The 14,837-nt window shown below is 36.6% G+C and overlaps 1 protein-coding gene across 5 annotated transcripts in view; it reads right to left on the bottom strand.

The window, feature by feature from the left end:
* Window positions 1-8,135: 8,135 nt before the first annotated feature.
* IL15 (interleukin 15) overlaps window positions 8,136-14,837 on the bottom strand; it is a 43,238-nt gene continuing 36,536 nt past the window's right edge. For 4 of the 5 annotated variants that reach the window (XM_064416572.1, XM_064416573.1, XM_064416570.1 and 1 more), the window contains one exon: window positions 8,136-11,947. Coding sequence is in view for 1 of the 5 variants with exons in the window: in XM_064416573.1 (XP_064272643.1) it covers window positions 11,939-11,947 (9 nt within the window). In the remaining 4 variants the exon portion in view is untranslated. Of the gene's footprint in view, window positions 11,951-14,837 lie in introns of all 5 variants that reach the window. The other variant, XM_064416569.1, reaches the window with a different exon arrangement.

Genomic DNA, 14,837 nt, shown 5'->3' with positions numbered 1-14,837 from the left:
TTTTCCAAGATTATCTTGGCATGTCTCAAGACTAGTGAACTCCTAGTCTTTTTTGGCTTTCAGGTTTCATCTTTCCTGGTCTATCAACAGCACTGACAGGCCTTCTTTTAAAGAAGTGACTTTCTTACTTTAGCTGGAAGACTTAGGTCACTGATCACTTCTGCGATGGGTAACTCACTGGCAAGTGAAGGGATCAGCCCTGATGGCCTGACATTGTCCTCCAGCTTTACTTAACTTGAAGAAAAAGCTCTCCTATGCAGTTTACCCTGGCAGCACACCATTGGAACTTTCTCATAAGGGTAACAAAGCCAGTTCTTGGTGTAATATCCACCTGGTGGTCCTGAAGTACAGTAAACATAAAAATCCATCTTCCCAAAGAAGAATGTGGTCTGGGTTTTGTTTGGGTTCCTTTGTTTTGTTTTGTTTAATGGAAAATATTCTGTCATTCTCAAAGGTTGTCATGCTTGAAAAGAAAATGTGCTACACTAAAAAGGCTTGGATCTATCAAGGCAAATTCCCTTATAAGAGCTAAGAACATCACTTAGTACCGTGTCTACAACTGAGAGGACAAAATCACTGTGAAAGTCATACAAGGTACTGCTTTTGCTCATCAAATGAAAACTAATTTCTTAAAGAACTGTGGGGTTTATGTGCAAAAACAAAGTAAAAAGAAGCAGGTTTATATAAAATCTGTCTTATTCACTGACTGTGTTTCTCTAGTCTTTTCAATACAGTTTTCAAATTTACCTTGTGGTTCTCTTATATTTTATACATACTTATTTTACCCATTCATCCTTTTTTCTGCAGCCAACTCTCTAATGGCAATTTTGGCTATTCAAATCTTTATTTAAATTTGTTTTCATTGTGTTAACTGCTCTTTGAATGCTACCAGTTATCTTTCTGGATTAAATTAATTGATTATTATTGCTTATTAGATTGATAACTTTTGAATCTTTCTAGTTTCACAAAACACGCTAAACTGATACAGAAAATCTGATTTTCATTGTCTCAAAAATATTATTTTCTTTTTATCAAAAAACATGGTTGAGAAATTGTTAGGTAATATGGTGAAAATTATCACTAAGCACATTAAAACAGATTATCTCTGAATCCTAGTATGACTATCAAGCTGTTCAACCTTGGTTCCCAGACAAAACAAATCATTGACAATTTATTTACATATTATCTTCAAAATCTGTGCAACGTCATACCAAACCTACCATAAATATTCTCGGGAGAAGATCAATACAGCACATTGGATACAAAAGCTACTGATGTAATAAGTAGAGAAAAAAACATCCCTCCAGAAATCTTGGTAACAATTTTTAATGAAACATATATGAAAAGTGCTGCATTTCTCCTTACTAATTAATAGGGACTCAAGGTGGAGCAACATTCAGGAAAAAAGTGTTTTCCTTGCTCAAGTGGAGCCTTGGAACTCTCTTTTGATATTAAATCCATGCAACAAAATCTTTGTGTTTCTCCAACACACACTGATTTTAGAAAGAATCCCATGGCATAAAAATCCGTCTTTCATTACCCAAAGCAGTAGATAAAGTATTTTTATTTTATGGGTAAGCTCTTTTCCCAGCATGATTTCACCACAGATTTTCAGGAGTAGTTATGACTGACCAGTGCCCAAAAAATTCTTCTGGTAGCCTTCAGAGTAAGACAAGTATTGTCTAAATTGGGTTAATGATGAAGTTTGGTAATCAATAACAGGATAACAAAACAAAACAAAAAAATTTCCTTTCAATTTGTGATATGTGCTTCAGGTTTTAGTATATATTTTCAGGATTTGAGTGTTTTCAGTTTCATCAGATGTTTTCATGTAGAAACTAGATTACAAGAGGAAAGCAGTATTTCTGTATAGATGTTGAAGGCACTGGCAGTTTTGGATCTTCTCCAAAATTAAATACCCATTCTTGAAAAGCATTAAATCAAAGAGGGCAGCCCAAATCCTATACCAATGTATAGCCCATGCATGTATGGTACTACCTCTGACATATGAGAAGCTGACAGCTGGAAAAGTGTCTCACAAATAACTTAATTGGAAAAGAAGAGCCTGCACTAGCATTCCTGTGTGCCTGTCAGAAAAAGGGCCACTAAAGATTCTATCTGGTTTTTTGTATCTGTCGACAGAGGTCTGCTCTTCCCAACAACCTCAAGCACTCCTGATTCTAAAAAGGGATGGCTGAATTAGGTCTTGCCCTACATTCTTTTTCTGTGTAGGTGCCAGCAGGCCATCAAGCAAGGATTTTCAGTGAAGGCAAGCAAAGGTGAACCATAATAATTCACCACAGAAATTCTGCACAGTGTGTGCACCTTTTCTCCTGCAAAACATTAACTCCATGTGAAGTGGTAACTCCAGGAATTCCTTTACAAGAGCTGACATCTCAGGGCATTCCGCTGAGCCCTTATTCCAGCTCTGCTGGTTTTCTATTTAGGTCACCGTGGAATGCCTTACTGGCTCCATGGACCCCTTCATGTCAGAAAGTGACAATGACTGCTTCAGTTAGAAGTTTAATGGAGCAGGTAGGAGGTCAGAAGTTGAGACCATCCAAAAGAGAAGAGACTTGCCACAAATTATAAGAAAATGGTTGTAGGCTTTTAGCGACAAATTGGAGGTAAAGTTTTTTCTTAGAATTGGCTGACAGCATGAGATTGTCAGGATGTTGTCATATTGCTCTTGCAGCTCCATTAATGTCTGCTTAGGTTGTAAATAAAGACAGTGAAAAATAGCCCAACAAAGCTTTGGTCTTTGCTGGAAGCCTAACATAACCAGCTGTAATATAAATTAATATGCAAATTATTCTTATTGGGGTTTGGAGGTTTTTCATAATACAAGAAGTCACAGTGTCAGTATCCATTTTATATCTGATATATGACACATTGTTAACTTTTCTGCTCTTAGATCTCTCTGCCATCTAGGTAGGAAATCAATGTTGCAGTGCTTCCAGTAAGGTCTTCAGGAGACTTGAATTACAGCTCGTATCACTGTAATTAAGACTCAGATTTGGGAGTTTGCCTTTCATTTTATTCTACCTTTAGCTGGCAAATTAAGCAGTTGCTACATCTCCTTTCCATGTTTAAGAGAATTTTCTTCAAGTACAATGAAGGGATCTGAGGTGCAGCCTCAGACTTATCTTTTTTCCCACTGCTGACGATGCAACTCTTGAAATGGAGAAATTTTGTGAAAACCCCACCATCTGGGGACCCAAGAGGAAGAGATACCAGGTATCTTTCAGAAAAGCTGCTCCTTGCCTTCTGAAATTGCAAGGAATAAATGAAGATATTTTCATGCAAGGAGAACTGGAGAGGTGTTCTCAAGTCATCCTCCTGGATGGAATATTGTAGTTATCTTAGGAAAGGATCTGACTGGTGTAGATTAAATATGAAGTCCTTTAAAGGATGATTTAAGCAGGACATAGGCTATTCTTCTTTCTGGGAGTGAAAATCCTGGAGTTTTCATGTCCTCAGTGCATCAAGGTTTTTACTTTTATGGAAAGTAAAGGAAAATGTAATTTGGAAAATTAGATAAGGTTTCTGATGGGCAGTTTTGGTACAGTATGTCTTGCTGAGATCCATTAGTTGTCATCCGTGATTTTATTAATTATGCTCTGAAAATAAGCTTATCAATTTGAAGTAAATGCTGGGACAGAATTTTGTGGGGAAAATGCATAGTGTAGAAGATAAAGCATAGGAAGGAGTAATTTTGAGAAGAGGGAATGGGGAGGAAAGTGTAAAGTTCTCAAGATCTGCACTAAAATGGTAAGAATTAAGATTATTAAGATTATTCTGGAGCATAACACAATGTCCTTCTAACCTTCAGTTTTAAAGACCCCCTTCAATTTAAAGAAAATAGTCTTTTGTTTTTTTCACAAGTCAGTTTAAACTTTCATCATAAAATTACTTTTCTACCATACACTACAGAAATACCGTTCAAAGCCAATAGTGTCAGAGGGCATTGCATTTAAGGGTAAAACAAAAATGAGAAGAAACTGGTGTTATTCAAGAAATGTTCACTATTTCCCTCAGCAATCATATTTGATATGTATTAATTTGTAGAAGACAACTCCAGGAGAAATATTTTCTTAAAAATAAAATTGTTGCATAAGATTGTGACCCTTGTCTTCATTACTGCCTATAGACTCGTAAGGTTCTCACCAAATGGAAGTAATATTTTTCTATTGGCAAGAACTCAGTTGAAAAATGAAGAAAAAATATCCACACCCCAAAATAATAGCTTCATGGGAAAATATATTGAACAGTGAAAGAACCAGGAAAATTAGAGCTAATTTAAATTGACGGTGTTTTCAAACATGTCAGAACTAAGTGAACTTTATAGTCAAAAATGTTGTGCTAGATCCCTAAAGGACATAAATAATCGTATCCATTACCTTCCTCGTGAGATAAAATCAATATTTTATTTTTAAAGGCAGTCAAAAGAGATGGAGCTCCAGATTCTCAGAGGCACAGAAATCAGTGTAAGCAGGATAAAGTGTCTGAGGCTGTGTGGGTCTCAGTCCTACTTTCTTTATCTTGGAAATCTGCAAAGGATAAAAATGGCCTACAAATAATTTAGATTATCTTAATCTAAGGCATCTGGTTTCAATGAGGGTTTCTGTCATTCATTCAGAAGGGTGAAATTATGTTATTTTTGGAATGCTGTCACTCTTCTACTTGAAAGGCAGTACAGAATCAGCACAGCCTTTGTTAGAAGCAGGATTTGCAGAGTCAATGTATGATCTATGACAATCTGCTCTTCAACATCAGATTTCTCTGTAATGTGATATTCTTCCCAACATCTGGGCAAGGAAGAGTCAAAAGACTCAGGGGGTTTGAGAACTTTAGCCCAGAACATATTGTGATCCTAAAGACAGAGCATAAAGAACTGCGGTTCCTGGCAGACAAATGGAGAGTCCTCTGGACCCTGTGTTGCTGTGTTCTGCTGTCTCAATACCCAGGGAGCACAGGCACTTTAATGAGTACTGGAGGAGAAAGACCTTTGGGTGATATTAGCCATCTGCCTGAAAACAGATTTCCTGCTCTATGTGTGCTGGACAGATTCTTGATCCTCTCTGGTCCAAGGTTTCTAAAGCTGACATCAGGCTGCAAAGACTCCCTTTCCTTTGAGTGATCTCATGTAGTCCATGCAAACTGTTTCCTCTGAATAAAATTTAACTGCCCCTCCTGTGGGAGTTACTGCTTCTCCTCTGAGATCTGATACACAACTAAAGAAACCTGGGCTTGCCATTCACTTCCCTCTCTGATGTGGGGGCAAATCTTGCATTTTAGCAGGGATCCAGTGGAAGAATTTGATCAGGAGCTCAGTCAAAGAGGCCTGTGGATGCAAGTCTGTGAACACTTCAGAGATGAAATAGCCAATGTTTACCAGCAGCATTTGGCAATAACTCAGGGGAGCAATTACTGTCTCATAAAAGAATGCAAGATGAATAATAACCTTTTTCTACTAATGTACGTATGTTCCTTGCCATTTTCTTAGGGATGGAAGGCTGTGTCTCACTATGTGTTTAAATTAAAAAAAAAAAGAGAGGAAATGCACAGTTAATGTAGTTTACGACTCACTTTTTTGATCTACCAATGTCTTGATATGCAGCTGCAGGCAGGGAAATACCATTATCACAAGAGGGACTACCATTTCTGGGAGAATGAGAGCTAAATCAGGGCCCTCCTGCTCACATGTTGATGTGGGGATTTTTGTGTTGGGAGGGGTTTTTTTTAAACGTCATTAGTGAAAATAATTTGTTACAGACACAGAGGAATTTGGACAATACTAGGAAACAAAATGTTCTTATTTTTGCTATTTAAAAACTTGTAAGCAGCCTCCATAGAATATAAATGCGGTGCAAAAAACGTCTGTTCTTATCTTATAAATACCAATGAGAACGAGTCCATTAATTTGAAAATGTGCCAAGGGTTGTACTTATGAAGCATAGAATATATGAATTACAAAATTACAATTTCTATTCAGTCACAGAACAACTAAAATTAGGCTATGCTTTGAATTATCTATGGCAGAAAATTAAGCCTTCAAATGAAGTAAATGAAACTCTTTCAGGGTTTTTTACGTTTGGGCAATTAAAACATCTCATAATTCCACAGTATATGAGATCCAGTGTAAGGCTCATTGAAATAGATCAGAACAGATCCACTACATTACATTAATGATTTGAGCAACCAAACATGCTTTGAATTAAATAAAATTGCACAATACTAATCTTGATTTCATTTTAATACATTCCAGTGATGGATGGTTCTCATACATGTGTGCTTTAAGTTTCCCTGTAAAGCATTTGAAGTGCAGTTGTATAGTGTGGTTTCATACATTGAAATATTGTAAATAAGTTTTTAAAAACAACCCAGAAGATAATTTTTTCTCAAAAATATTTTTGGCAAAAAATAACAGCATTAAATATATTTTTGACAAAATAAGTTTTGTTTGGAAATTTGGACTAGATCTAAAGTTTCAAATGTCAGCTTGAAAAATTCTTTAAGTGAGACTACTTGTCTATGAAGCTTCAGTTTGTTCTTTCTCAGTTTATTGGAAAAAATGTTGGAAGAAATCAAGCGATATCAAGATGCATTCACATACAGTTCTTTGTCTGCAGTCATGTTTTAAATGTGAAATGACCTATCTGCTCTTTTTGTGACAAAGCATGGCAGTAGCTTCTGCTCAGAGTCATATTGCAGGAGTGAAAAAAAAAAATGCAGCAACAGCTGTGCTGGAAATGAGACTTTGTTGTTGTCCCATCCCCTTGTGATCCCAAGGGCTCAGAGAACAGGCCAAACCAACTTTTGAAGTTCTGTCTCCTGCTGTAACTGCGTTCTTTAGCTTCTCTCCTTAGAAAAATTTAGGTTGATTTACAGTATTTCCTCTTCACTTGATTGACCAATGACCTAATTTTTCATCATCATCTCTTTTTGCTGTGATAAACTATAATTGCATAATTCCCAAGAAGGTACTTTAGCGGTCCTTCAACTTTTTCAAAGCACTGCTTTTCTCTTTAAAATACTTTGCCTCTTTCCACAGCAGAAAGGGCAAGGGATAAAAGGGATTTGACATGTAGAACTGAATAAAATATGAGCTTTCTTACTTTCATAATTAGGAACATCTCATGTGAAAATTTTTTGCCTGTTTTGCATGACCCCTATAAGAGTACTACTCCAAGAAAAAAAAAAAAAAAAGGTAAATTTATATCCACAAGTAACTTCTGGGCTAAATTCTGAGCTGACCTGACATAGGCTGTCTGGTTAGGTGTGGATATGGTTCCCGATGGGGTTTTCATATGGTTAAGGATGCTGTTATGACTGAGTTAGTATTGATACCAGTTCCTACTGGTAAAGTCTGGCTGGGACAGGAGAGGCTGGAATGATCAAGAGGCTCTGCCTAAACCTGGTGGTTAATGATACAATTTTCCAAGTCTGGGTGGATAGGGCCATGGTTAAACTTAAGCTCTGCAAGAGTCAGAGAGCTACATTTACAGTAATTAGAAAACTTTTTTGTTAGATTAAGTGGGTAAAGGTTAATAAGAATAACTCTTTCACACTGTCCAGTGACTTAAGAATCCTCAGATTAGTAGTGGACTGCACACTATACTTTGAGCAGATATTTAATTTTTACAATTCCTTTTTTGATATGTTCTAGGTGTGTTATGAGGGTTTTCTGTGTCCCAAGGACTTCACATTTGGGAACATTCAAAGATATAGGAGCCATAATGCAATAAGGGTTTTAGTTTTTATGTAGTTCTGCATGTCTCTGCATATTATAGAATTTTATCTATGACTTTTTTCCTGTAAGGAACAGGCTTAATTCCCAATACTTCAAAACATGGCAGTGGTTTACATGTTTTCCTATCCACACTATTCCATGTGCATTACATATACAGCCACACTACTGTATGTGATAATGTGGGTGGGTTCATATACATCATAACATGTATGTAGTTACACACAGACACACACAATTCATATGCTTTATAGAATACTAAAGCTATATTCTGTATAAACTACTAACAAAACCCCCAGACCATGGCATGACAAAAGAATTAAGTTATTTTAGAACATTTTTGGGTTTTTTTCTGGATTGCAGAAAAGTATTTATTAAGAAAGCATAGTCTTTCATCCATTTGTTTTATTTAGTGACAGAGAAAAACTAACACTCGTAGTAAAAGAATCAACAAACCCTAGAAATTGGTATCTGGTTCAAGATCATTTCATAGGACTTCCAGAGAAAACAATTCCTTTTTTTACAAAACTGTCCTTTTCAAATTTGTTCTACAAACCTTAATTAAAACATTTGGCAATGGAGTAGAGAGATGTTGTGGGTTTTCTGTTACAGTTTAAAATATTTTGTTTTATTTTCTTTTAAAGTATTATTCTGTTGAAAATCATGGTAGGGGTTTGATTCAGGTGACAACATTCCATAAAGGTGTATGAGATATTTTGGTAGTTTAATTTTTGCTTTGACTATAAAGCTTCCTGATGCAGCTTCTCTTGATGAGAAATCTTAGGTTATAACTCAAACAGTCCTCTGATTTTTCTCACACGTTGCTTTTTCAAAAGGGATAAAATAAAGATTTTGTGTTGAATTTGACTCAGCTGTGTTTGATGGCATAAATGAGGGCAGAGGCTAAGCCTGACTGTGAAAGTGGGACCTTCTAAAGAATTCAGCTGTGGGTACATGAAAAGCAAAGCAGTGCAGCTTATTCACAGCCTCATCACTCTTTTGATTTTGATGCTTTGATATGATGATATCAGTAAAATGGTTAAAAATATTTTAAAATAAAGACAGCAATTGAGTTGAGAGATAAAATAGTGCCAATTAGAAAGTTTTCACGTTTCACAAACTGCTCAGTGCCACAGAATGAGACTGGACTATTTTTAATTACCCTTAAATGTGACTAAGCTGTGTGTAGGTATCAGAAGCAGGTAAGTCAAAGGGAGAAACCTCACACCTCAGTAAGGAGTTGGACCATCTGAGATAAACCAAGACATGTAGAAAATGAAATCTGATTTAATAATGCTGAAATTAATAGAAAATTTTATTTTTAAAAGTCTGAAGCTTACTACTTTATTCAGTTTAAGAAGTGAGACAAGAAACGACAGAGTGGAAGGATATCAGAGAGAGAAACCCCCTCAGAAAGCAAGCCTTTAATTAAATCATAACAGATGCTGACCTAGGCATTAAGGGAAATCAGTGGTTTTGATTTGTCCAGCATTTAAGGAGATACAAGAGGTGAAGAGTGAAAAGCACAGAAGTTCATGTATGCTTTGGTTTTATTCCTCCCGGGATCACGAAGGGCATTGGCAAAGTTGCTGCTGACCATAAAGTCACATGCTCAGGCCCATCTGCTCATGTTGTTGTTTGGTTATTGTTCATAAAGAAAACAGACATTCATGAAACTGGAAAAACAAAAATTTCCTTGGGGTAATTGTGAGCTTCAAGAAGTTTAACAGCATTGGAATCTGGCTGCGGCTGCAGTATTAGCCATTTTCCTTTACACAGGAGATTGATGAAATTTTGTGTATAAAAAAATATCTGACCTTTCTCTATTTGCACTTAGGAAAAAACATGGCCTTTATTGGACTAGCAGTGCTGTTTATTATACTAGGGGTAACAGAAAAGGGATGGAAAGGTTCTTTTTACAGATATATGTGCATTGTTAAGACTAGCAGAGTTCCTTTTGGCCTGATTTTGTCTCTTTAGGACAGGCATGCCTGAAATGGGCTATTAACTTTTTCATGTTCTTTTAGTCTGCTAAACATGGAAGGTATGCAAGGTGGGTAACAGTATTAAACAAGTTGTTTTAAGCACAACTCCCAGGTATTCATCATTGAATGTAAGCCAGAAGATAGAGTAATGGTTCAGTATGAGATGTTGACTGAGGCTTGAAGTTTAGGGTTTGTTGGATTATCAAAATTCATTCCTTTGTGATAGTGATTTGAAATATTTTTAGTCAAATAAAATAATTTAGGTCGGATATGCAGTCATTTATCAGTAAACCCAAAAAGAGAATCACAGTACTGGATGTCATTTACTCCCTACTCTTTGTAAATCTTACTGAGACTGTAATCTCCTCAGGACAGTCACTGTCTGCCTTTGTTGTCTTTGTGCAATGCCTCTACTTTTTCTTGCCTTCTGAGTGCTGTCTCAATACAAAATAAGTAATATCATTATGATTCCATTGAATTTCCTTCTCATATTCAGGCCTGTCACAATTCAAAAAATAGCACCACCAAGACTCTTAGCTATAATATCAGAACTGACAGCAGCAAGAAGCACTATTCTTTATTCTGAAAGAGAGTCTCCTGATACAAGTAGAATTTAAGACCATTGAGAGATCAACTACGATTTATAATTTATGTGGCTCCATGGCAGGTAGTACAGTCTTTGAACAGAGGAGAGAAATGTCTAACATCTGTATCACTTAAGTGGGTTAAACGAGTTGTGGGCATTTGCAGGTAATGAACAGCAAGTTCTACTAATATTGAAGTTTAGAAGGCTATTGTGGAAACCTGGACACAGCTATGTTTGAATTTAGCCTATTAGCTCAAAATAGATCATCACCACAAATTGTGAATCTTAATATTCGTGAATATGTCTCCATAATTATAGAAGTAAGAGCAGCAAGAACTACAGCACATGATATGTAATCACTATTAAATAGGAGAATATTTCTTTGTTCAAGTAGTCCTGTTGGTACTGGGCTGGGTCAATTCATAGCAGACAGTGGAAATCAAGGCTCAGACATTTGTAAGCATTTGGAATTTGACTCCCAAGTTTCAGGATTAGTCTCCCCACAACATTCCCATTACTTGTTCTTGTGATTTTTGTAATCAACCTCATAAATGCATGAAGTATATTGCATTTTAAATATTCAAAGTGCTGTAGAGTCATTACTGCTAATTTTGTCCCTTTTATCCCCCCCAAAACTTTTAAATTTTTTAAATAATATCTTATTTCTCACTGTCTTTTTTCCCCTTCAGAGAAGTGTTATGTTCAGTGATGAATATTGAGAATTTCCAGGGCCTCTCAAGCTAATGCCTGATTAACTCCTGCTTCAGATTTGATGAGATTTTTCTCTGCCTGTCCTGAAACTCTGCCTGGACAGACTGGGGAATGGCAGATTATGAAGCAGAGCTGTAAGTGCCAGAGACAGGAGGGCTGGACTCAAAATCTGAGCAGGTGGGAAACAAGGTCTGAGAGAATTAGGAGCCAACATGTTTTACCTACACATCTTCCTGTGTTTGGGGTGGATCAGCTGATTCCTTAGATGGGAAGACTGATAGAGCAGAAACTGAGGGACAGGTTGGATTCACCTGGAATTCTATGCAATCCTGACGAGTATGACATCTGTCAATATGTGTCCTAGGTGAACTCTCTAAGATAATGCATTCTAAAAATAACAACACTTGTATATACACTTGCCTTCAAGGCCTGAAATGTGATACAGCTGCTCTAAAATTTCCAAGCACTACTGCTTCAGTAGTCAGCTGCTGCCAAATTGAAATGAGGACAGATAACAGGATTGCAGGATGCAAACAGCATCTTGTATATACACACAGCTTGCCCAAGCCAGGCCATGTCATACTTTTCTTCAACATGAGCCTGTAGGTGCTGCAAACTGCACATTTAGCTTGTGCCTGAGGTGACAGAGATTGATTGCCATGGTCTGAACAGTTCATCCCTACCCCGTCTGCTGCTGCTTGTGTGAAGATGAGGAAGGGAATGGCAGCCCATATAAACAGCCCAAATCCAAAGCCGATATTGTCCCACCAACACATCTGCCTCAGCTCTGCCAGGAAAAGGTCAGAAAGCTTAATTCTCTGAGATCCACAGATCTTTGGGTTCTGCTTCTGGTGCTGTCTTGTCTTCAACTCACATTTTCAGGAGTTCCTCTTTGCCCTTCCTTTATTAGGGAAGCTGCTGAGAAGAAAAGCAGGTTAATCAGGGGCACGGAATAGAAGATGGATGTTAAGGTGCCTTTGGCAGTGGGGAGGAGGGAGGAGTACTCTCTCTAGGATGGGTTGTGAGGTATGGGATGAGGTGGAAAGAAAACGTGACAGAAAAAGGACGGGATAGAGGAGGGGGGGAAATGAAAAATCCCTGTTCCTCACCATACCTTTCAAAGTATCTTTCAGACACAAGACTTAAGCTTCCATTTTTTTCATAGACAGCTTGCTCCCAGGCCTTCTTACTTAAACCAGCTTTAATACTCTTTCAACTTCTACCAGCCTTTTCCCTCCCCCAGTTCCCCATGCCATGTATTCCAGCCCTGAAAAATATGAATCTTTTTTCTGTTTTGACACAGCAACATTCAATTTTGTTTTCATAGCTATGTAGCTTCTAGTCTTCTGTGCTATAAGGTAGTCCAATAGTGTGGAATCATCCTGGTTTTAGTGTGCATGGTTTCAGTGTTTAATGCATCTTGGTTTTAGTGTTACTTATTGAAAGTAACTGACATACCTTTACTACTGAACAAGTTCAGTATTAACAGGCATCTTGAAAAAATAATGCTTCACGGAGATGCCCATTCCATCAAAATTCTTTAAATCAGACTTCAATAAATAGAATACTAGTGAAGGGCAAGGGCTTTTCTTGTTTGCTCAACAAGTCTTTGCTGAACAATAAATATATTTCTATTAGAGTGTGACTGGGAAGTAATCCTATAATAACATGCACTCAACTATTTTCAATTACTAGTTCAAAGGGAAACACTTGATAAAAGGGAGCAGTGTCAAGTGTGATCTGAAAGGAAACTCTTACCAGTGCCTAGCTAGAAGAGCATACACCAAGGTAAAATATTCCATTATCAGGTATAAAGTATCAGCTGTTGGTTTGTTTCAATACAGCAATTAACCATATTGAAACTACAGGTCATTCTGTCTGATTTCTGTGCTGTGTTTCAATTGACAGTGAGCTGTTTTGTCTGTGCTTTTCCATTTTGTTTAATTGTCTATAGTGTTGTTAAGTAGCTAAGAGAGCCACAGGGGTTTGGCTGAATCTGAAAAGAGTACACTAGGCAATTAAATGCAAAACTTCTAATCTATCCTTACATTTAAAATGTTGCTGGATTTTATGAAAATATCAATCCAAGAGTTATAGTTAAAATCTCAAATTCTTTATTGCATCTTTCATTGACCATCAAGCAGATGTGTAATGTAGTTAAAAATGCATAGAATACAATATGAAAAAAATTGTCTTTCAAATAATTTCTTAAGGCTGAGAAACCAGATCTTATTTATACACATCCCACTGTCATAAATACTACTGGCATAATGTTCTTAGTGGGCTAAGTTAAAAGACCACAATGAATCAGAATGCTGTTTCCAGGATGCTATAGGAATCAGGGCAATTAGTTAGTTAGTGTCACTAACTAACTAATTGCTTTTATGTCCTTCATGAGGAGATTGATTTCCTGAACAAAACCATGACACCATTCATAAGCAGCTCTAATTATTATTATCAGTTATTCTACAGTTAAAGAAAACTGTTATTCAAAAGCCAACTGGATGTGGTTGTTGCCAGCCTCGTGTAGATGACTCTGCTTGGCCAGAGCTGGTTTTAGCAGATGATCTTTAGAAATCCCTTCAATCTCAATCATCTGGTGATTTCCAAACCAGAGCTTATGAAGACCTAAATGGATTCCAAGACAAGTGTTATGCTTGGACACTAACAGAAAAATGTTTCATGGCATTTCCAAATTCTTTAGTGACAGTGTAAATCTTCCCTGTGCAATCTCCTGGCCGTTAACCAATTCCTTTGCATACTTTAATAGATAGACTGTATCTTTATATGCTTCTCTATAGACAATAAAAAGTTTTTTAAAAAAAGAGAGATTCAGGACTGTGCCTTACTTACACTGCAGAACTATAAGATTTGCATGTTGCTAAAAACTGTTGCAACTATGTCACCTGCCCATTACAACTGAAAAAAACCCATCTCATATATATTTTTATTAAATTTAATTGAAATTTGCTAGAGAAATATAAATATAAAGATTTTTTATTATCTTAAATGACTTTTCGTAAGAACTTTGATCCTGCAAAAATCCAGTCTAGTAATGGAATTTCTTAAGTTACTCCTCCTACTAAGTACAGCACTACAAACACTTTTGGGTGTTCATGACCCACCATGACATATATAATCATATGCTAAAAATGAAATAGTAGGAAAGGACGAAGTGTATGAGCACTGAAAACACAAGGGTTATTTTCAGTCTTTCATTTACAGCTGTCAGTTCAGGTATAATTTGGATCCCTTTGTAGAAATTGTCCATTTATGCCCAACAATGTAAGTCCCTCCAAATCACCCAGGCACTCATGAGCTGCCTACTTTACAAGCTTACTAGAAAAATGTTCTTGAAAGAGAGAATTTTATTATGCATTCCTTCATCCTGTTGCTAGATCAGCAGCCCAGTCATGCCTTCTTTTTGGTTTCTGGTTTTGTTAGTGCTACTTTTTTTCCTTTCTTTTTTTTTCTTTTTTTCCTTTCTTATACAGATACTCTAGTAAGTGTATTATGGAAAATAATAAACCTTATGTCTAAGGTTTAAAGAGAGATACTGTTATGATTTAAGCTAATGGTTATAGTTTATCATCTGCTGTCTTTTCCATGAAAGAAGTTGCACAATTGCATGTGTTTCAAGAAGGTTTTTTAAATAAACTTGGTGTCACTTCAACACTTAAAAGAAGATGTTACAAAGTTCACTGAACTAGACTTATCTGGTTCTATTTACTGAAATTATTACTGTGACCTATCCCCTTTAATTTCTTAAAGTTATTTGGGAAATTGTCCAACATGTGAAGGGCCA

The sequence above is a fragment of the Passer domesticus genome, chromosome 4, assembly GCF_036417665.1.
Source record: "Passer domesticus isolate bPasDom1 chromosome 4, bPasDom1.hap1, whole genome shotgun sequence".
NCBI classification, from domain to species: Eukaryota; Metazoa; Chordata; class Aves; order Passeriformes; family Passeridae; genus Passer; species Passer domesticus.
This window is presented reverse-complemented; position numbering and strand designations above follow the sequence as displayed.